At 42.4% G+C, this 23,951-nt stretch overlaps 1 protein-coding gene and 1 long non-coding RNA gene across 5 annotated transcripts in view; one reads left to right on the top strand and one right to left on the bottom strand.

The window, feature by feature from the left end:
* Positions 1 to 23,951, top strand: part of LOC122464077 — a 61,004-nt gene that overhangs the window by 8,866 nt on the left and 28,187 nt on the right. The window lies entirely within an intron of this gene.
* LOC119566755 (trefoil factor 2) overlaps positions 4,467 to 23,951 on the bottom strand; it is a 29,553-nt gene continuing 10,068 nt past the window's right edge. Inside the window, exons 2-9 of one of the 4 annotated variants that reach the window (XM_043538175.1) lie at positions 22,061 to 22,072; positions 17,784 to 17,927; positions 14,842 to 14,988; positions 12,963 to 13,109; positions 10,705 to 10,851; positions 9,280 to 9,426; positions 7,023 to 7,169; positions 4,467 to 4,770 (exon numbers count right to left, since the gene is read on the bottom strand). In XM_043538175.1, the coding sequence (XP_043394110.1) occupies positions 4,763 to 4,770; positions 7,023 to 7,169; positions 9,280 to 9,426; positions 10,705 to 10,851; positions 12,963 to 13,109; positions 14,842 to 14,988; positions 17,784 to 17,865 (825 nt within the window). In that variant the 5' untranslated portion in view covers positions 17,866 to 17,927; positions 22,061 to 22,072 and the 3' untranslated portion in view covers positions 4,467 to 4,762. Of the gene's footprint in view, positions 4,771 to 7,022; positions 7,170 to 9,279; positions 9,427 to 10,704; positions 10,852 to 12,962; positions 13,110 to 14,841; positions 14,989 to 17,783; positions 17,928 to 20,446; positions 20,476 to 22,060; positions 22,073 to 23,951 lie in introns of those variants that run through there. The other 3 variants (XM_037903444.2, XM_043538176.1, XM_037903457.2) reach the window with 3 other exon arrangements.

Here is a 23,951-nt window from a genome sequence, read left to right as displayed (position 1 = left end):
ACATTTACAAATTCTATTCAGATCCCATGATGTGAAGTGTCAAAAGGAGGAAACACATGGACGGCTACACATGCAACCTGTGGTAATAAAGCTAAGGAAGACTATGAGAATCTCCCCATAGAAAGATGTACCACTAATACTCCAACAGGAATTTGGCAGTGTCGGTATATGGTTTATGGATTAGATGGGGGAATCCCAACCAGGTGGAGAATATCAAATTTATCAGGAAATATCGCATGGCACTCCCTGGGTGCTGCCATGATTAACGATAGTGGAAAACACAGTTACCAAGCTATGTGGTTTGTTACAGAGGGTCCAAAGAATATAACCCTCTGGTCCCCTGGAGCAAATGAACCCTCTTGGGAAAATAGGGCCCCACATTTAGGGTGTGATGTTACCATGTGTAACCACAATGGTACTTCCATGGAAGATAATCCCCGAGGGTGTGATTGTTATGTACATATTACATTAGGCATAAAATCCCCTTTGGGACGCTGGGTGTACGATGAGTTAACCATTTTACAGAATGTAACCCTACAGGTGATATGGATGCCAAGCTGGAAGAATCCAAATTTAAAGTGGCCACAGCCTGGAGCCAAGAATATTCCCTGACGAGCAAATGTCTGGGAGCCATTGTGGGAGCAGGTGCAGCCAGCACTTTTTAACGTGTCCTTTCACTCTATTACATGGGTGGTACGCCCCAAGGAATGGTGGGTGGACCAAATCCATCCTAACTGTAGTATGTACATAAAAGGATTGAAAGAACAATTCAATGCATGGGTGAGGGGACACACCTGGAATCGTCATCGGAAAAGGGGATTGTGGGCAGCTGGGAACACTATGCTGGGTACATGGAATCTGGGGGACGAGTGGGTAACTAAACAATTAGTAAGCCAAAATGTGAAATTTCAACAACAAATTAATGAATTAATGGCACAGCATCTATCAGCAGTTGCCACAGGGTGGAGGACAGCAGTAGAGGTAAACTTGCAGTTAACTCATTGGGCAGGGGACCTGGTGACATGGGTAGAGGATGGCTTCAGAAGACTAACATGGGGAGAAGTGTGCATAGGTATTCAAAATGCTCAGTTAATAATGCTAATGGATATTATGAGAGATGCTTGGTCAGAACAATGGCCTTCAGTATTAAATCGGGAGGCTAGCCCATATTTATCCACAATTGCAAAAACATACCCATCTACCTGGCAAATAACATCCCCGACCTGTGGGGACAGTTCTTGTGTAATTGTTACTATGATACCATGGGAAGGAAATGCAAATAAGGTGGTTCCCTTGAACCCTATGGGAGTAAGTAGGGAAGGGGGAGCACATTGGGAGCCACTAGGGAATAGGTGGGGGGGGGGGTGGAATGGGGTAAATTGGATTGTCATCACATTAAGCAGTTGTATATCCAGAGGAGGAATATGGATGTGCCCCTCTCCTATGACTATGGAGGAGCAGGATCAATGGCCTATTGCAAAGGGGGGGCATTTAGGGGTAATGTATATGGGGTATGGTGTATTCTGTTGGGAATGTATGCAATCCTGCAATATAACACTAGGAGGCAAAATCCTTCCAGTGTATGAAAAAATTATGAACTTCTATACACTGCCACCTGGACTATGGTGCACCAATGGATCAGTGGACTTAATCGTTGTAAACAATCGAACCAGCACCTACTACCCCATACCGTACCAAGTAGTTGAATTGGTTTGGACAATACCAAATTTCACTGTGGATATTCAATGGACACACAATATGGACAAAAGTACACAAAGATTACAAGAGCAACTTGCTACAAGCGCCAACAGTTGGACACACTTACAATACACACTACAGGATGGCGCTGACAAAATTTTAACCTTATCAAAGGAGGAGAAGCAGTGTTTTTGGTGGTGGCCAGGATATTGGACCATACTGCAGTGGTCAGGACTCTCGGTGTTGCTGTGGATTATCATAGCAGCTGGTGTATTGTTAACTATATGTGTGTTACATTGCATATGGAAATGATCAAGGGGGGCACAACCCCCTAGAGAACAGCCACTAATTATAACCTATAAGTAATGTAGTAAGCCCTCCCCCCCCCCAAGTGTACTAGACAACCCGGACCCAACCTTCTCGGGCCCACTATACTGGGAAGTCTGGAACACTAATTGGAATAGGTGTGGTATGCCCATACGAGAGAAGGTGCAGGGCATGGTACTACACAAGGGGCAGTGGGACAGATGGAGCATCGACACCTTCCACCTTGATGCCTGGCCCTATCAGGAAATGTGTCGCCATATGTCCTATGCTTTTCCAGGGATACCTGGGCAGGAGGATCCCAAAAGAAAAAGAAAAAAAAAAAGGGGGTGGAGTGTTAGGATATAGATATTCAGGCCTGTCTGCAAAGGCCTGTACTTTAAGAATTTAGGGGTATTCTTATCACTTGGCTAGTTCTAGAGGTATAAAAGAAAGAATCAAAATCACTGTCTGCTGGGGTAAGGGCCTTCTCTTACTGTGACAGTTTGAGGCCCTGTTCTTAGGCTAAGGCCTTTGGCTAAGCAGCAGAGGCAGCCATAAGCTAGGAAGCGAACAGTCACATCCTCACATTCCAAACTAGTCACATTGAAATAAGGTGCTATTGGGCTGTCATGCACTATCAGGACAGGATTGTATTCCTATCACCTCCAGAGAAAGGGAAGTGCCTAGAAAATGTAAAAGGAAACTTAGTTTGATAGCATCCCGTCTGGAAAGAACTCACTTATCAATAGCTGGGATGTGAAATCCTCACTTCTGTATTGTTTTGTCATTATAGTTCCCACTTTGCTATTGTTTGTCTGTATAATCTCTGTCTGGTTCTGTGATTGTTTCTGTCTGCTGTATAATTAATTTTGCTGGGTGTAATCTAATTATTGTGGTGGGATATAATTGGTTAGCTAATCATGTTATAATATGTTAGGATTGGTTAGTTAAATTTCAGTAGAATGATTGGTTAAGGTATAGCTAAGAATATTACTATATAAATTAGGGGCAAACAGGAAGTAAGTTGGGATTCGAAAATAAGGAAAAAGGAACTTGTATTTAAGCTTGCTGGAAGTTCACCCCAATAAACATCGAATTGTTTGCACCTTCGGACTTGGGGTATTGTTACTCTCTGTTCATGCGAGAAGGACCAGGGAAGTGGAAGAGTGAAGGAATAAGCTCTCTAACACTATGTGCCACATCACTTTAATTAACTGTGTTTCCCTGGGCCACTTCCCCATGGCCCTTATCTTTGTCGAGTCCCAGCAGCCAGCCAGGAGCACCTTCTTTGCTCCCTATCCCTGCCAGCAACAACCTGCCTTGGCTATTTCAGCTACTGCAGTCAACCAGGAGCATTGCTTGCTCCCCCAGTCCCCACCAGCAGGCTGAACTCACTCTGGCCCCGCAGCTCCATTTATACAAGTCTGCTAGACCCTGATTGGCTGCTCCCTGCAGCCTCTCTGATTTTCTGCATCCTACGCCACCTCTCTAGGCAGCTTGGAGGACCCTCTCCACTGCCTTTTTCTGGGGCAAGGTGTGGCACAGCAAGGCCTACAGCTGGGGGCCTCAAGGCCTAGTCTACCCCATCATAGGATCTCACTAAATTGGGTGACTTGGCAACAAAATGGCAGATAAAATTCATTACTGATAAATGCAAAGTAATGCACATTGGAAAACACTGGAAAACCTTCCATCTGAGGAGAAATTAAGACAACTGGGACTGTTCAGTTTAGAGACAACTAAGGGCCAGGGATATGGTAGAGGTCTACAAAATCATGAATAGTGTGAAGAAAGTGAATGCGGAAGTGTAATTTACCCCTGCACATGACACAAGTACCAGGGATCACCCAATGAAATTAATGGGCAGCAGGTTTAAAACAAACAAAAGGAAGTACATCTTCACACAACGCACAGTCAACCTGTGGAACTTGTTTCCCGGGGATGTTGTGAAGGCCAAAACTATAACTGTATTAAAAAAAGAATTAGCTAAGTTCATGGAAGATAGGTCCATCAGTAGCTGTTAGCCAAGATGGTCAGGGACACAACCCCATGCTCAAGATGTCCTTACATCTCTGACCGTTAGAAGCGGGGATTGGATGACAAGGGATGGATCACTCAATAATTGCCCCGTTCTGGCACCTGGCACCAGCTACTGTCAGAAGGCAGGATACTGGGCTAGATGGACCATTGGTCTGACCCAGTGTGGCCATTCTGATGTTCTTATTACGGGGATTCAGTGGAGTGGGGCTCCACCTATGTCTGGTCCCCTTAGTGGTGTGAGCTTAGCTTGTGCCAAAGGCAGAAGTTGAAGCACGCCTTCTGCTGTTCTAACTTCCTCTGGTGTGAGCAGTCAGGAATCAGGGAGTGGCAGCCAGCTTTCTGAGGCCACCACTCCCTATTATGCAGCACAAACAAAGTGGAGAATCAGGGACATAATTTTGAAAGAAATAGGAAACATTAGGAACATTAAAAACAAACTGGTATGCAACACACCAGTTATAAATTTTATTTGGATTTATTAAAAATGATAAACAGTTGCCCAGTACTAAACCAGTGAAGAGGATTTTTTTTTTTTTAAAAATAGTTGGTACCCAAACCCCACCCCACCCAGTAATTAACTGTGTCATTGTATAAGACAGGAATGACCTGGAAATCAAAATTATTACAGAGTAGAAATCACAAGATTTAAACACATTCCTTTGTCAATGATTCTATTGACAGAGAAGTTGCTGGTGTATGTTCCTGGGGTAGATTTTCTTTAATAATCTGAGGGTAGAAAAAAAAGGGAAAACCAATATTTTAGGGTCAGATTTTCCCATCAAGTCCACAGGTCAATGAAAAGTATTTTTTCTGAATCCTGAAGCAGCAAAGCTGTGACAAATGGAGAGGTGTCTATCAGGCAATTGTTCAGCACAACAGTCCCCTTCTACACATCCTCAGCTGACTGTACACAGGAGTTCAGCTGATCTAATAGAAGGAGTGTGTCAAGATTTTATTTTTCTTTAGTTCTGTTATACCCAGGAGGTGGTGAGTAAGATCAGAGCAGAGGCCCTGATAGTGGAAGTTGCATAAAGGCTGGGATGCCCCAACTGGAATCTGCATCAGCTTTTTGTGCCCTTCATGTGGGATTTGTGCTGATGGCTACTGGATGACAGAGGATCCTAGCTGTAGAGGGCCAGCAGCAGAATAATAGTATATATCATATGCACATAAACCAATACAGGGAGATGAAACAAATGTATGTCATATATCTGCATAGGGAGGAGATAACTGAGATGCCCCTACAATAAATATTCTCTATTTTTCAGGTTAATGAAGATGAAAAAATCAGTAAAACTAGTTGAAAAGTTATTCTGATGCTAAACCATGAATTTTATTTACCGTTTTTTACTATTCCCCTCCCTGCCTTCAAGTTTCCAACCAGCAGTAAAGCTGGTAAAAAAAAATTGTCAAAGTGTTTTCCAATGAAAATGTTCATGGAAAACATTTAGATTTTTAATCTAAATTAAATTAAATTAAATTAATTAAATTAAAATAAGCTTGGTATTTTTGAAGACAAATACCGGGAGTCATCTTTCTCAATATTGTAATCCCATTGGCTAACATAAGACACAGGATTTCCACACACTCTTGGTTAAAGAAGGAAGCTAAGAGTTTTGGTTTATAAAGTTATGCTTGTCTGGGGATAGTCACTTCAAAGGAAGGGAGTGCTAAGAGTGAGATTTTCTGTACTATGTGTGCTGAATTACCCTGGCTGGACTACTGGATCTTTATTATTCTGGTCTCACTTGATATTAAGTTATCATTCATCAGTGGGATATAAAGTGTTTCCAACTTATCACAGCAGCTCAGTATAAGTGGGACCCCAAGCTGGTGGGTCAGAGGGCTCAGTGGAAGTAAGGCAGTTTCTGACAAAGATTTGCCTCCACAGGAGTACAGATTCACAGACTGAATGGCAATGTGAATACTGGTGAAAGTACAACTTATCACAGCAGCTCAGTGTGAGTGGGAGCCCAAGCTGGTGGATCAGAGGGTTCAATGGCACCCCAGATCCAGGTGGCACCCCAGGGGGAACCTGACAGATTATCCTCTCGGATTATCCTCCAGTCTAATCCATTTTCCACTAAACTGCGAGTACTGAGCTCGCCCCTTCCGCTCCCGTAGCATTGCTGTGGCTGGGCTCGGCAGTGGAACACACAGCCTGATTCAGCAGAAATGTGAAACGGCATCCCAAATCCAGCCCGCGTGAGAGCTCTGCCGCTTCTTTTTCCTGCCTGGAACCCGTACAGCACTGTTTTCCCAGGAAAGTTCCTGCTGAGACCTCTTTGGCTCCAACAATTTCTCAAAAATGGATTAACGCTTAGTAATTCATTAACCCTTTATAAACCATTTATGAATGGAATGTTAATATAAAGGCTGACCATTAGTCCCCTATCCTTAAAAATGATGTGGTTTCATTTCAAACCGCCACCTGAAATACATTGTGGTTGTGCATTAGGAAGTAAGGCAGCGTCTGATAAAGATTTGCCTCCACAGAAGTACAGATTCACAGATTGAATGTCAATGTGAATGCTGGTGAAAGTACAAGCTTGGAGGACTTTGCAACTTATCACAGCAGCTCAGTATGAGTGGGAGCCCAAGCTGGTGGGTCAGAGGGCTCAGTGGTACCCCAGTTCCAGGTGGCACCCCGGGGGGAACCTGACACAGTACCCTCGCCACTGTACGCATTATTGGCTATTTTGAGTCAGGCACACATGGTCCACTAAAGATGAGATTGGACTAGGACTAGTACAGGGAGCCAATAAAGAATGAAACACACTGGGCAGCATGTGATACCATGAGGGAGAAAGATAAGAAAATAAAGTAAGAGTGAATGAAGTTCTGTCAAAAAGGGATTTGCCAGCATCGCACAAAGCATAATGCGGGCCAGGGAGAAAACAAGCATCATTCTCCACTTCCATTAGTTTTGTACATTCATGTAATGGGATAGTTATACACATTTCATAGAGGTATGTTACCTTTTTTTAGGTGAGGATAGAAACACCAGGGCACACTTGGGTATTTTGCATCAAAACAACATCCTTTAGATGTACAATCTTTCACTGAAATGCCTGCATAACCACAGTCCTTTCTTTTTTTCACGTCCATAGCACATTCACCTGCACCTGTTAAGGCAAAGTACAAGATATCTGTATTTTCCTGGTTGTGGTTAGTTTTCAGAACTCTGCTCGTTCACATTTTTAGCTTAAGAGCAGTGTCATTTATCTCCTATGCTTTCAGAAGTTAAAATTCGTAGCTCTCTCAAAATGGAATCCCCTCAATTTAAACACCCCTACCAGTAGGAAAACTGGGAAATTGTGAAATGAAATCTCAGTTCTTACAAGTAAAACCTGACAAACTATAACATTGTAGAGTGGGATTTTGAAAAGGGCTTTAGAGAGTTGGGTGCCCAGCTCTGATTGCTTTAGTGCATAGGAATGTCACCGCAGTCAGTAGAGGTGAGAGTTGTAATCATGCTCTCCTCCATTCCAGTCTAATCCACCTTCTACTAAACTATGAGTATTGAGCTCATCCCTTCCGCTCCCGTAGCATTGCTGTGACTGGGCTCGGCAGTGGAACACACAGCCTGATTCAGCAGAAATGTGAAACGGCATCCCAAATCCAGCCTGTGTGAGAGCTCTGCCGCTTCTTTTTCCTGCCTGGAACCCGTACAGCACTGTTTTCCCAGGAAAGTTCCTGTTCAGAATAGTTTACCTGGCCCCATGGCAAATACGACGGCTAAGTCTGGTATTCTTGAAGACAAATACTGGGAATCATCTTTCTCCATATTGAAATCCTGTTGGCTAACATAAGACACAGGATTTCCACACACTCTTGGTTAAAGAAGGAAGCTAAAAGTGTTGGTTTATAAAGTTATGCTCCTCTGGGGATAGTCACTGCAAGGGAAGGCAGTGCTAAGAGTGAGTTTTTCTGTACTATGTGTGTTGAATTGCCCTGACTGGACTCCTGGATATTTATTATACTGGTCTTATTTGATATTCAGTTTTCGTTTATGCCTGGAATATAAAGTGTTAATAAATTAATACTAGCTATTATGCGCATGTGAGAAATGGGATTAGTTTTATGGATGGTTATAAACACATCAGTAGAAGTTGTTATAAGCCCAGGCTATGAATAAACTAATGACCTGTTTGTCTCCAACAATTTATAAAAATGGATTAACCCTTGGTAATTTACTAATTTTTTATAAACCCTTTTTGAATGCAATGTTAATATAAAGGATGACCATTAGTCCACTATCCTTAAAAATTAGTTAATTACCCTCAGTATTCAAAATTCACACCTTATTTCCAGTTTGAATTTTTCAAGCTTCACTTCCAGCCACTGGATCTTGCTATTCTTTTGTCTGCCAGATTAGTGAGATCTCTGGTACCACTTTCCAGGAGATGCATAGTGTAACGCTAGGAGGGTGACCTGCTGGGTTTCCTGGCCTGAAATGGGAAACTCTACATTTTGGGAGAGAGGTTCACTGAGAAGAGACAGAGGCTGCCCATTTAATAACAATTTCCTGAGGATGCTTCTAATTATTGGGAATGCGACGGTTTCTACTTCAGGAAATGTTAAATTATTTCTTAGAACATTCATTAGTGAAGCTACAAATGGTACGGTTGCCTTTGTGGTAGTCAGTATCTCCAAGAGAGAGCAAAAAAGTCTGATGTAGGGAGGGAACATTGGAAACCAAGATTATTGCACATTGATACATGGCTTGGCTTTGAGTAGGGAATGAAGCACCAGGGAACACCTTTGATGCTCGCATTAAAGCTGGTCACGAAAAATTCTCAAAATGTTTTCCAATAGAAATGTGCATAGAAAAGATTTAGATTTTTAATCTAAAGTGTATTAAATGAAATTTCCTATTGATGTTAACGGGAGCTGGCTCATGCCGTAAGTAAGGGTATCCTCTGCACGTTGCACATTATTGAATATTTTGACTCAGGCACATACGGTCCACTAAACATAAGAATGGACTAGGACTAGTACAGGGAGCAATTAAGGATGAAACACACTGAGCAGCATGTGATACCATGAGTGTATATAAGGGAGAAAGATAAGAAAATAAAGTAAGAGTGAATGAAGTTCTGTCAAAAAAGGATTTGCCAGCATCGCACAAAGTATAATCCAGCCCGGGAGAAAACAAGCATCATTCTCCACTTCCATTAGTTTTGTACATTCATGTAATGGGATAGTTATACACATTTCATAGAGGTATGTTACCTTTTTTTAGGTGAGGATAGAAACACCAGGGCACACCGGGGTATTTTGCATCAAAACAACATCCTTTAGATGTGCAATCTTTCACTGAAATGCCTGCATAACCACAGTCCTTTCTTTCCATTGAGTCCATAGCACATTCATCTGCACCTGTTAAAGACAAAGTCCAAGATTTTGTGTATTTTCCTGATCATGGTTAGTTTTCAGTACTCTGCTCATTCAAATTTTTAGTTTAATGGCAGTGCCATTTATCTCCTATGCTTTCAGAAGTTGAAATGTATAGCTCTTTCAATCTGGAATCCCCTCAATTTAAACACCCTACCAGTAGAAAAACTGGGAAATTGTGAAATGAAATCAGTTCTTACAAGTAAAAGCTGATGAACTATAATATTGTAGAGTGGCACTTTTGAAGAGGCACTTAGAGAGTTGGGTGCCCAGCTCTGATTGCTTTAGTGCATAGGAATGTCACCGCAGTCAGCAGAGGTGAGAGTTGTAATCATGCTCTCCTCCATTCCAGTCTAATCCACCTTCTACTAAACTATGAGTATTGAGTTCGCCCCTTCTGCTCCCGTAGCATTGCTGTGGCTGGGCTCAGCAGTGGAACACACAGCCTGATTCAGCAGAAATGTGAAACGGCATCCCAAATCCAGCCCGCGTGAGAGCTCTGCCACTTCTTTTTCCTGCCTGGAACCCGTACAGCACTGTTTTCCCAGGAAAGTTCCTGCTGAGACCTCTTTGGCTCCAACAATTTCTCAAAAATGGATTAACGCTTAGTAATTCATCAACCCTTTATAAACCATTTATGAATGGAATGTTAATATAAAGGCTGACCATTAGTCCCCTATCCTTAAAAATGATGTGGTTTCATTTCAAGCCGCCACCTGAAATACATTGTGGTTGTGCATTAGGAAGTAAGGCAGCTTCTGATAAAGATTTGCCTCCACAGAAGTACAGATTCACAGATTGAATGGCAATGTGAATGGTGGTGAAAATATAAGCTTGGAGGACTTTGCAACTTATCACAGCAGCTCAGTATGAGTGGGAGCCCAAGCTGGTGGGTCAGAGGGCTCAGTGGTACCCCAGTTCCAGGTGGCACCCCGGGGGGAACCTGACACAGTACCCTCGCCACTGTACGCATTATTGGCTATTTTGAGTCAGGCACACATGGTCCACTAAAGATGAGATTGGACTAGGACTAGTACAGGGAGCCAATAAAGAATGAAACACACTGGGCAGCATGTGATACCATGAGGGAGAAAGATAAGAAAATAAAGTAAGAGTGAATGAAGTTCTGTCAAAAAGGGATTTGCCAGCATCGCACAAAGCATAATGCGGGCCAGGGAGAAAACAAGCATCATTCTCCACTTCCATTAGTTTTGTACATTCATGTAATGGGATAGTTATACACATTTCATAGAGGTATGTTACCTTTTTTTAGGTGAGGATAGAAACACCAGGGCACACCAGGGTATTTTGCATCAAAACAACATCCTTTAGATGTGCAATCTTTCACTGAAATGCCTGCATAACCACAGTCCTTTCTTTCTTTCACGTCCATAGCACATTCACCTGCACCTGTTAAGGCAAAGTACAAGATATCTGTATTTTCCTGGTTGTGGTTAGTTTTCAGAACTCTGCTCATTCAAATTTTTAGCTTAAGAGCAGTGTCATTTATCTCCTATGCTTTCAGAAGTTAAAATTCGTAGCTCTCTCAAAATGGAATCCCCTCAATTTAAACACCCCTACCAGTAGGAAAACTGGGAAATTGTGAAATGAAATCTCAGTTCTTACAAGTAAAAGCTGATGAACTATAATATTGTAGAGTGGCACTTTTGAAGAGGGACTTAGAGAGTTGGGTGCCCAGCTCTGATTGCTTTAGTGCATAGGAATGTCACCGCAGTCAGTAGAGGTGAGAGTTGTAATCATGCTCTCCTCTATTCCAGTCTAATCCACCTTCTACTAAACTATGAGTATTGAGCTCATCCCTTCCGCTCCCGTAGCATTGCTGTGACTGGGCTCGGCAGTGGAACACACAGCCTGATTCAGCAGAAATGTGAAACGGCATCCCAAATCCAGCCCGCGTGAGAGCTCTGCCACTTCTTTTTCCTGCCTGGAACCCGTACAGCACTGTTTTCCCAGGAAAGTTCCTGTTCAGAGTAGTTTACCTGGCCCCATGGCAAATACGACGGCTAAGTCTGGTATTCTTGAAGACAAATACTGGGAATCATCTTTCTCCATACTGAAATCCTGTTGGCTAACATAAGACACAGGATTTCCACACACTCTTGATTAAAGAAGGAAGCTAAAAGTGTTGGTTTATAAAGTTATGCTCCTCTGGGGATAGTCACTGCAAGGGAAGGCAGTGCTAAGAGTGAGTTTTTCTGTACTATGTGTGTTGAATTGCCCTGACTGGACTCCTGGATATTTATTATACTGGTCTTATTTGATATTCAGTTTTCGTTTATGCCTGGAATATAAAGTGTTAATAAATTAATACTAGCTATTATGCGCATGTGAGAAATGGGATTAGTTTTATGGATGGTTATAAACACATCAGTAGAAGTTGTTATAAGCCAAGGCTATGAATAAACTAATGACCTGTTTGTCTCCAACAATTTATAAAAATGGATTAACCCTTGGTAATTTACTAATTTTTTATAAACCCTTTTTGAATGCAATGTTAATATAAAGGATGACCATTAGTCCACTATCCTTAAAAATTAGTTAATTACCCTCAGTATTCAAAATTCACACCTTATTTCCAGTTTGAATTTTTCAAGCTTCACTTCCAGCCATTGGATCTTGCTATTCTTTTGTCTGCCAGATTAGTGAGATCTCTGGTACCACTTTCCAGGAGATGCATAGTGTAACGCTAGGAGGGTGACCAGTTGGGTTTCCTGGCCTGAAATGGGAAACTCTACATTTTGGGACAGAGGTTCACTGAGAAGAGACAGAGGCTGCCCATTTAATAACAATTTCCTGAGGATGCTTCTAATTATTGGGAATGCGACGGTTTCTACTTCAGGAAATGTTAAATTATTTCTTAGAACATTCATTAGTGAAGCTACAAATGGTACGGTTGCCTTTGTGGTAGTCAGTATCTCCAAGAGAGAGCAAAAAAGTCTGATGTAGGGAGGGAACATTGGAAACCAAGATTATTGCACATTGATACATGGCTTGGCTTTGAGTAGGGAATGAAGCACCAGGGAATACCTTTGATGCTCGCATTAAAGCTGGTCACGAAAAATTCTCAAAATGTTTTCCAATAGAAATGTGCATAGAAAAGATTTAGATTTTTAATCTAAAGTGTATTAAATGAAATTTCCTATTGATGTTAACGGGAGCTGGCTCATGCCGTAAGTAAGGGTATCCTCTGCACGTTGCACATTATTGAATATTTTGACTCAGGCACATATGGTCCACTAAACATAAGAATGGACTAGGACTAGTACAGGGAGCAATTAAGGATGAAACACACTGAGCAGCATGTGATACCATGAGTGTATATAAGGGAGAAAGATAAGAAAATAAAGTAAGAGTGAATGAAGTTCTGTCAAAAAAGGATTTGCCAGCATCGCACAAAGTATAATCCAGCCCGGGAGAAAACAAGCATCATTCTCCACTTCCATTAGTTTTGTACATTCATGTAATGGGATAGTTATACACATTTCATAGAGGTATGTTACCTTTTTTTAGGTGAGGATAGAAACACCAGGGCACACCAGGGTATTTTGCATCAAAACAACATCCTTTAGATGTGCAATCTTTCACTGAAATGCCTGCATAACCACAGTCCTTTCTTTCCATTGAGTCCATAGCACATTCATCTGCACCTGTTAAAGACAAAGTCCAAGATTTTGTGTATTTTCCTGATCATGGTTAGTTTTCAGTACTCTGCTCATTCAAATTTTTAGTTTAATGGCAGCGCCATTTATCTCCTATGCTTTCAGAAGTTGAAATTTATAGCTCTTTCGATCTGGAATCCCCTCAATTTAAACACCCTACCAGTAGAAAAACTGGGAAATTGTGAAATGAAATCTCAGTTCTTACAAGTAAAAGCTGACAAACTATAACGTTGTAGAGTGGGATTTTGAAGAGGGCCTTGGAGAGTTGGGTGCCCAGTTCTGATTGCTTTAGTGCATAGGAATGTCACCGCAGTCAGTAGAGGTAAGAGTTGTAATCATGCTCTCCTCCATTCCAGTCTAATCCACCTTCTACTAAACTATGAGTATTGAGCTCATCCCTTCTGCTCCCGTAGCATTGCTGTGACTGGGCTCGGCAGTGGAACACACAGCATGATTCAGCAGAAATGTGAAACGGCATCCCAAATCCAGCCCACGTGAGAGCTCTGCCGCTTCTTTTTCCTGCATGGAACCCGTACAGCACTGTTTTCCCAGGAAAGTTCCTGTTCAGAGTAGTTTACTTGGTCCCACGGCTCACACTAAGGCTAAGTCTGGTATTCTTGAAGACAAATACTGGGAGTCATCTTTCTCAATATTGAAATCCCATTGGCTAACGTAAGACACAGGATTTCCACACACTCTTGGTTAAAGAAGGAAGCTAAAAGTGTTGGTTTATAAAGTTATGCTCCTCTGGGGATAGTCACTGCAAGGGAAGGCAGTGCTAAGAGTGAGTATTTCTGTACTATGTGTGTTGAATTGCCCTGACTGGACTCCTGGACATTTATTATACTGGTCTTATTTGATATTCAGTTTTCGTTTATGCATGGCATATAAAGTGTTAATAAATGAATACTCGATATTATGCGATATTATGTTAGAAATGGGATTAGTGTTATGGATGGTTATAAACACACCAATAGAAGTTGTTATTAGACAAGGCTATGAATAAACTAATGACATGTTTGTCTCCAACAATTTATAAAAATAGATTAACTCTTGGTAATTTATTAATTTTTATAAACCCTTTTCGAATGGAATGTTAATATAAAGGATGGCCATTAGTCCACTATCCTTAAAAATTATGTAGTTTCGGTTTAAGCCGCCACCTGAAATATGCTGTGGTTGTGCATTAGGAAGTAAGGCAGTTTCTGACAGAGATTTGTCTCCAAGGAAGTACAGATTCATAGACTGAATGTCATTGTGAATGCTGGTGAAAGTACAAGCTTGGAGGACTTTGCAACTTATCACAGCAGCTCAGTATGAGTGGGAGCCCAAGCTGGTGGGTCAGAGGGCTCAGCGGTACCCCAGTTCCAGGTGGCACCCCGGGGGGAACCTGACACAGTAGCCTCTCCACTTTACATACTATTGGCTATTTTGAGTCAGGCACACATGGTCCACTAAAGATGAGATTGGACTAGGACTAGTACAGGGAGCCAATAAAGAATGAAACACACTGGGCAGCATGTGATACCATGAGTGTATATAAGGGAGAAAGATAAGAAAATAAAGTAAGAGTGAATGAAGTTCTGTCAAAAAAGGATTTGCCAGCATCGCACAAAGTATAATGCAGGCCGGGGAGAAAACAAGCATCATTCTCCACTTCCATTAGTTTTGTACATTCAAGTAATGGGATAATTATACACATTTCATAGAGGTATGTTACCTTTTTTTAGGTGAGGATAAAAACACCAGGGCACATTTGGGAATTTTGCATCAAAACAACATCCTTTAGATGTGCAATCTTTCACTGAAATGCCTGCATAACCACAGTCCTTTCTTTCTTTCACGTCCATAGCACATTCACCTGCACCTGTTAAGGCAAAGTACAAGATATCTGTATTTTCCTGGTTGTGGTTAGTTTTCAGAACTCTGCTTGTTCACATTTTTAGCTTAAGAGCAGTGTCATTTATCTCCTATGCTTTCAGAAGTTAAAATTCATAGCTCTCTCAAAATGGAATCCCCTCAATTTAAACACCCCTACCAGTAGAAAAAATGTGAAATTGTGAAATGAAATCTCAGTTCTTACAAGTAAAACCTGACAAACTATAACACTGTAGAGTGGGATTTTGAAAAGGGCTTTAGAGAGTTGGGTGCCCAGCTCTGATTGCTTTAGTGCATAGGAATGTCACCGCAGTCAGTAGAGGTGAGAGTTGTAATCATGCTCTCCTCCATTCCAGTCTAATCCACCTTCTACTAAACTGCCAGTACTGAGCTCGCCCCTTCTAGTCCCATAGCATTGCTGTGACTGGGCTCGGCAGCGGAGCATACACGGCCTAATTCAGCAGAAATGTGAAACGGCATCCCAAATCCAGCCCGCGTGAGAGCTCTGCCGCTTCTTTTTCCTGCATGGAACCCGTACAGCACTGTTTTCCCAGGAAAGTTCCTGTTCAGAGTAGTTTACCTGGTCACACAGCTCACACTAAGGGTGTCAAGGTTCCTTCCCCACTCTGAACTCTAGGGTACAGATGTGGGGAACTGCATGAAAGATCCACTAAGCTTATTCTTACCAGCTTAGGTTAAAAACTTCCCCAAGGTACACACTTTCCCTCGTCCTTGAACCCTATGCTGCCACCACCAAGCGTGTTAAACAAAGAACAGGGAAAGAGCCGACTTGGAGACGTCTTCCCACAAAATATCCCCCCAAGCCCTACACCCCCTTTCCTGGGGAAGGCTTGATGAAAATCCTCACCAATTTGTACAGGTGAACACAGACCCAGACCTTTGGATCTTAAGAACACTGAAAAATCAATCAGGTTCTTAAAAGAAGAATTTTAATTAAAGAAAAGATAAAAACCACCTCTGTAAAATCAGGATGGTAAACACCTTACAGGGTAATCAGATTAAAAACATAGAGAATCCCTCTAGGCAAAACCTTAAGTTACAAAAAGACACAAAAACAGGACTATACATTCCATTCAGCACTGAGTATTTTACCAACCATTAAACAAAAGGAAATCTAACGCATTTCTAGCTAGATTACTTACTAACTTAACAGAGTTTCTGAGACTGCATTCCTGATCTGTTCCCGGCAAAAACACCACACAGACAGACAGACCCTTTGTTCCCCCCCCTCCAGCTTTGAAAGTATCTTGTCTCCTCATTGTTCATTTTGGTCAGGTGCCAGCGAGGTTATCTTAGCTTCTCAACCCTTTACAGGTGAAAGGGTTTTGCCTCTGGCCAGGAGGGATTTTATAGCACTGAATACACAGAGGTGGTTACCCTTCCCTTTATTTTTATGACAAAGGGTACGTCTGGTATTCTTGAAGACAAATACTGGGAGTCATCTTTCTCAATATTGAAATTCCGTTGGCTAACATAAGACACAGGATTTCCACACACTCTTGCTGAAAGAAGGAAGCTAAGAGTGTTCGTTTATAAAGTTATGCTCGTCTGGGGATAGTCACTGCAAGGGAAGGTGGTGCTAAAAGTGAGTTTTTCTGAACTATGTGTTGTTGAATTGCCCTGTCTGGATTCCTGGATATTTATTATTCTGGTCTTATTTGATATTCAGTTTTCATTTATGCATGGCATATAAAGTGTTAATAAATTAATACTAGCTATTATGTGCATGTTAGAAATGGGATTAGTGTTATGGATGGTTATAAACACATCAATAGAAGTTGTTATTAGACAAGGCTATGAATAAACTAATGACCTGTTTGTCTCCAACAATTTCTAAAAATGGATTAACTATGTATGAATGGAATGTTAATATAAAGGATGGCCATTAGTCCCCTATCCTTAAAAATTATGTAGTTTCAATTTAAACGGCCACCTGAAATACGCTGTGGTCATCAAAATCCGGAGAATAAATTTGAAGTCTGTTCTGCATTTGGAACTAAGACAAAGATTTGCCTTCACAGATGTACAGATTCACAGACTGAATGACCAAAAGGTACCATTAAAATCCTCTGCGTAACATAGCCCTAGAATTTCACCTATTACTCCCTTCATCAAAGCCCAATAACGAGCAGCGCTTAGACAGCTATGCTTGATTTAAAAGACTGCAAGTGATACAGAATTTACTGCATCCCTTGGTAAATCTTACAGTGGTTAATTACCCTCACTCTTCAGAATTCACACCTTATTTCCAGTTTGAATTTTTCAAGCTTCATTTCCATCCACTAGATCTTTGTATGTCTTTGTCTGCCAGATTAGAGAGATCGCTGGTACCATGTTCGAGGAGATGCAGAGTGTAACTCTAGGAGGGTGACCTGCTGGGTTTCCTGGCCTGAAATGGGAAACTACATTTTGGGAGAGAGGTCTACTGAGAAGGCACAGAGGCTGCCCATTTAATAACCATTTCCTGACAATGCTTCTAATTACTGCGCATGAGACGGTTTCTACTTCAGGAAAGGTTTGATCATTTCTTAGAACTTTCATTGGTGAAGCTACAAATTCTATGGTTGCCTATCTCGCAGCCAGTATCTCTGAGAGAGAGCAAAAGTCTGATGTAGGGGGAGAACACTGGAAACCAAGACATATTTCCCATAGATACATTACCTTGCTTTGAGTAGGGAATGAGCCATGATCATATGAAGTCAATAGAAGTTTTGTATTGGCTCATACATCATCACCTTGGGATGAAATGTTAATTGTACTTACTTGGTATTTCACCTCCTTCAATCAGGATTCTGCATTCCAATACCAGGACCACCACCAGTAACCAAACCCCCTTCTCTTCCATTTCACTTCGTAATCTTCAGCCTTCAGATTCTTTTGAAAAATTTGAATGTAGGATGAAAATCTCTCACATCTAGAGGGGCTCATTTCATATCCTCAGGTATATCTATGAATCAAAGGCTTGATCCAAAAGCTCTTTGAAGTCAATGGAACGACTCCTACTGACTTCAGGGATCTTTGGATCAGTTTGTATGGGCTCTATCCATTAAAGCCAATGGAAATCTTTCCATTGATTTGACTAGGACTTGTATCAGTTTCTAGATTCTGATTACATTTTCCAGACAATGATCCATCTACTGCATGTATATCTTTTCGCTCCATCTACACTGCAAAAATATCCATGTTTAAGCAAGGTTGTGTAATAAACATGGCTGTGACTAAGCTGTCTTATAATGTGTAGTTTCTTCTCTGTGTGGACATTTAAAACATATTTTTACAACTTTGCTAGAGAGAAAACCAAGTTTTAATCCTAGTAGATACATATGATCTGATTTTTTTTCTCAAATCAATTATACACCAGTGTAACTCTGTTGGCTTCCGCAGCGTTACCCCTGAGATACATGGGGTTGTCTACACTTACACGGCTGCAGCAGGGAGCATGGAAGCCTTGAGGCCCCAGAATCTGGGACAGTCCACATGGCAGGGTTTCTCTGGAACCACAAACCCTGGAAACTCTGCAGTCCCCAGCCTCAAGTCATTCCACGTAGTGGGGTTGCCCCAGAGCTACGGAGGCAGGAAACCCTGCTGTAACTGCTTCCAAGGCAGTCCACGTGGCAGAGGTGCCCCACAGCCATGAATCCTGGAAGCCCAGATTCCCCAGCAGCCCAGCCTGTGTTTCGTCAGGAGTTTGTTCAAACTGATATGTTTTCACAAACATTGTTTCAACAAATTGGCATTTTCCTAGTAAAATCTGTTTCCGTGGAAAATTCCTGACCAGCTCTAGTCCAAACAAATTATATCTACTGGTTCTCCTTTATCCACTAATTTGTTAGCACCCTAAAAAGAATTCTAATAGGTAAGCCGGACAATTTTCCTTTACAGAAGCGTTGCTGGTCCTCTCTTTATGCTATCATTAGAGCCCTACCAAATTCATGTCCATGAAAAACGCGTCACGGACTGTAAAATCTGGTCATTTGTGTGCTTTTACCCTATACTATACAATTTCATGCGGGAGACCAGAGTTTCTCAAATTGGTGGTCCTGACCCAAAAGGGAGTTGCAGGGGGTTTGCAAAGTTATTGTGGGCGGGGGGATCACAATATTGCCATCCTTACTTCTGTGCTGCCTTCAGAGCAGGGCAGCCAAAGAGTGGCAGCTGTTGGCTGGGCTCTCAGCTCTGAAGGCAGCGCCCCAGCAGCAGCAGCATGGAAGTAAGGGTGGCACTACCATACCATGCCACCCTTACTTCCGCGCCGCTGCCTTCAGAGCTGGGTGGCGAGAGAGTGGCGGCTGCTGGCTGAGGGCCCAGCTCTGCAGGCAGCAGTGTAGAAGTAAAGGTGGCGATATCAAAGCATGCCATCCTTACTTCTGCAATGCTGCTGGAGGTGGCTCTGCCTTTAGAGCTGGGCTCCCAGCCAGCAGCCACCGCTCTCCAGCCGCCCAGCTCTGAAGGCAGCGCTGCCACCAGCAGCAGTGCAGAAGTAGGGTAGCAGTACCGCACCCTCCCCTACAATAACCTTGCAACCATCCCACAACTCCTTTTTGGGTCAGGAGCCCTCTAATTACACCACTGTGAAATTTCAGATTTAAATAGCTGAAATAATGAAATTTGCAATTTTCAAAATCCTCTGACCGTGAAATTGACCAAAATGGACCGTGAATTTGGTAGGGCCCTAGCTATCATGTAAGTGTTTTATAATTCTCTATTTTTTCACTTAATATACCTGGTCCTGAAGTAAGGCTCCCTGATCTGTAGTTCCCAGGCTCACCCTAAGCATCTGTTTAAAAATAGCAACAACATTGGCTACCTTCCAATCTACTAACATAGTAATTCATTTTCATTATCTATTACAGATTTTTGTTAGCAGCTCAGCCAAGTCACCAACCAGTCAAGATGACTTCTTGCTCTTCTATTTTATCCATTTGTTCCAGCATGTCTTACGTTGACACCTCACACTCTAGCAGTGCCGCACCTTTATTACCACCTGTATAAAGTATCTCAGGGGTAGGTATCTGCCCATCATCCCCTTTTAGAAAGGCTGAGGTGTATTTTTTTAGTAACGTCTCTGCAGTGTCCTTTTCCTCCCTAATAGTTTAATAAACTCTGAAAGGCTTCTTGCTTCTGATATTCTTTGAGAATTTCTTGGGTTTTGTCTTTATCTTTGGCTATTTGCTTCTCAGATTCCCTCTTGGCCCTTCTGATGTACTATCTGCTTTCCAAAGTACTGATCACCCACTGTTCTCACTGAAGCAAATGAGAACTGTGGGTTCACAGCACCTTTGGAAAAAATCAGGCCACGTTTTTTTCCCTCTGCGCCGAATAACAATCAGTCTCTGGGATGAACTGCAACAATCACAGTTTACAATATAATCAATACAGTTATTTAGTCAAAAGCACTGAAGAAAAATTAGAAGGGAAATACATACCTGGGGCTTGAGGTATTTGCTGAGTGAGCATCAAGAGTTTAGTTCTCCCTATTTATACTTCTACCTGCCATAGTAATAACCAATCAACTGCGTTAAAATAGTTCCACTTGGTAGATTTAGTCACTCTGTGGTCAGCTGGTTAAAATTTAGCATGTGATTGCTTTCCAAATAATCTTTGACCAGGATATGAACAGGATATAAAATAGTTAGCAGCTGGCTCCTTATTTTATACTGACACACCCATCAACATGTGTTCTAAAATGTCCCATGAGGTCTGTTGTGAGTCAAAAAGTTTAACTTGGATTCTACCTCCCAGAACATGCCTAACACCAGATCTGTTTATTTAGGGCCTATCCTAGATACATACAGGTGAATCTGCTGCAAGAGACAGAGTTGACACATGAAGGGGAGGTCACATGGGGTCACATGCCCCCGCCCCCAATTTTTGTCCGGGTTTGCTGGCCCCGCTTGTCACATGGTGAGGTCGGGCCTCCTTCCTGCATGTTAGCTGCTGGAGCCAGCAAGCTGGGATCTGTGGCCATACAGAGAGGCAGGGCCAAGCAGCTGGTAGCTGCAGGGTGACCCGCTGCTTTTGCTGCTGCCTCTCCCATGGAGCTAACACGTGGGAGCTGCAGGGAGGGGCTGCTGAGAGTAAGAAGGGGAGGGGCATACATGGGGGGGGGCATGACTCAAGCTGTTGGACCTTTAAAATGTGCCCCCAACCTACTCTCAGCAGCCACTATCATTTCTGGCAACGGACCTATCTCTGTGTGGCAGAGTTTCCTCTGAGATCCCAATCTTCAGGTGTACCTGGCTCACAGGCCTAGGGTCAACCTGAAGAGTCCTGAACTCTGACAGCTTATCCATGAGTGTGACAAGGAGGAACCAAGCAGCTGGTTTTAAGAGCATGAAGCACCTGGAAATCATTCCTGAAGTCCAGGACAAAGTGCATGCCTAGAAGAAACAATCTCTTTTCTTAGTTCCAAAACCTCTCTCCCTTTCTTGTGATATGCACACCCTGGCACCCAGCCTTGTAATGCCGGGTGAAACTGACATAGTCTGGCAGTACCAGCATTACCTGTAGGGGCTGGAGGAAGTACTGGGCTGAATCTGGTGGCAGTACTTTCTCCTCTCCTGTAGGTAGCACTATCCCAGCAGAGACAAACAGAACCCTGAAGAAAGAGAGGTGTGTGGGGATTGATTATGGCTGTTGCTGGGACTGTAAACAGCTCCAGAGAAGTACCACATCCTGGGGTGGTTTGCATACCCTGGTTCAGAGCAGTCCCAGAAGAGATGTGAGACACAAAGAAAGGGTGTAAAGGGCAAGTTTGAACTGACAGAAAGGCCTTCCTTTTGATGCCACAAACAGCTGTGACCCAAAGGACCTTTTCCGTAATGAAAGAGACAAGGTGGGTGAGGTAATATCTTTTATTGGACCAACTTCTGTTGGCGGGAGGTTCAAGCTTTTGAACTACACAGATCTCTGTGTTGCTCAAAAGCTTGTGCCTTCCACCAAGAGAGGTTGGAATGTAGCATCCAAAACAAAACAAAAGTTAAGGAACTGGTCCAAATTGGAGCATTGCATCTTTGGTGATATATAGGAAGTCCTCTAACGTGTAAACAGGTCTGGTATAAACAGTGGTAGGTTTGGGGGTTGTAAAGTGAACTGAACGTGCCGTGAGAACTTGCTTCCCAGTAGGATTTGGTAATGTATTAACTCATTCTTTTCTCTACCGTATTGCTTTGTCTTGGACAAAGAATTGGCTAAGCTTGGTTATTTGATCTCTTCAGCATTTTTAATATCAAACCACAACTGTAGTCAAGCAACTAGCAATATATTTTAGCAATACAGTGAAATACAAGGGGGCTGTAGATTAAACCCCTTGTCAGAAGGGAGCAGGACAAGGGTCCCTGCCCAGAAGGAGGTGACAGCTAGAGGCCCCTTCAGTAGACCACAGAGGAGGTTAAAGGTTCAGTTACCCTGAAACTGTGACACACTCTAACTCTGATTTCCATCTGCTGTGTTCTTCTGTACAGAGGCAATTTGGTTAAATTATATTCCTTATGTGCTGTGTAAATAGGGTTGAGTGAGGAAATCAAACTGACAACACACAGACCAAGCACTGTACATGACAGGTACCTCAAGTATAAGGAAAGCTGAGGAAGCAGGGGACTAGATGACTAGATGTATGGAAAACCTTCCATATGAGGAGAGATTAAGACAACTGGGACTGTTCAGTTTAGAGACAGTCAAGGGCCAGGGATATGATAGAGGTCTATAAAATCATGAATGGTGTGAAGAAAGTGAATGTGGAAGTGTTATTTACCCCTGCACATAACACAAGTACCGGGGTCACCCAATCAAATTATTCAGTAGCAGGTTTAAAACAAACAAAAGGAAGTATATCTTCACATAACTCACAGTGAACCTATGGAACTCACTGCCAGGGGATGTTGTGAAGGCCAAAAGCAAAACTGTATTTAAAAAAGAATTAGATAAATTCATGGAGGATAGGTCCATCAATAGCTATTAGCCAAGATGGTCAGAGACGCAACCCCAGGTGTCCCTGAGTCTCTGACTGCTAGAAGCTGGGACTGGATGACAGGGGATGGATCACTGGATAATTGCCCTGTTCTGTTCATTCCCTCTGAAGCACCTGGCATGAGCTGCTATAGGAAGACAGGATACTGGGCTAGATGGACCATTGGCGTCAAAGGCAGAAGTTAGAGCAGGCCTTCTGCTGTTCTAACTTCCCCTGGTGTGAGCAGTCAGGGATCAGGGAGTTGCAGCCAGCTTTTGAGGCCACCACTCCCTATTATGCAGCACAGACAAACTGGAGACTCAGAGTCATAATTTTGAAAGGAAGAGGAAATGTTAGAAATATTAAAAACAAACTGGTATGCGACACACCATTTATATATTTTATTTGGATTAATTGAAAATGATAAACAGTTGCCCAGAACTAACTTGTGAAGAGGAATTTGTTTAAAAATGAGTTGGTGCCCAACCCCCACCACGTCCAGTCATTAACTGTGTCATTGTAAAGTAGTAGAACCAAGACAGGAATGGCCTGGAAATCAGAATTATTACAGAGTACAAACCACAAGTTTTAAACACATTCCTTCATCAATGGTTCTACTGGCAGAGAAGTTACTGGTGTATGCTCCTAGGGTATATTTTCTTTAACAATCTGAGGGTAGAAAAAAAAGGGAAAACCAATATTTCAGGGTCAGATTTTCCCATCAAGTTTGCAGGTCAATGAAAAGTATTTTTCTGAATCATAAAGTAGCAAAGCTCTGATAAATTTTACACATCCTCAGATGACTGGAAATCGGAGTTCAGTGGGTCTGTGGTAGAAAGTGTGTCAAGATTTTCTTTTTCTTTAGTTCGGTTATACCCAGGAGGTGGTGAGTAAGATCAGAGCAGAGGCCCTGATAGTGGAAGTTGCATAAAGGCTGGGATGCCCCAACTGGAATCTGCACCAACTTTTTGTGCCCTTCATGG

This window comes from Chelonia mydas, chromosome 1, assembly GCF_015237465.2.
Source record: "Chelonia mydas isolate rCheMyd1 chromosome 1, rCheMyd1.pri.v2, whole genome shotgun sequence".
NCBI classification, from domain to species: domain Eukaryota; kingdom Metazoa; phylum Chordata; order Testudines; family Cheloniidae; genus Chelonia; species Chelonia mydas.
The sequence above is the reverse complement of the archived record's forward strand: the minus strand, read 5'-3'. Positions and strand labels throughout refer to the sequence as shown.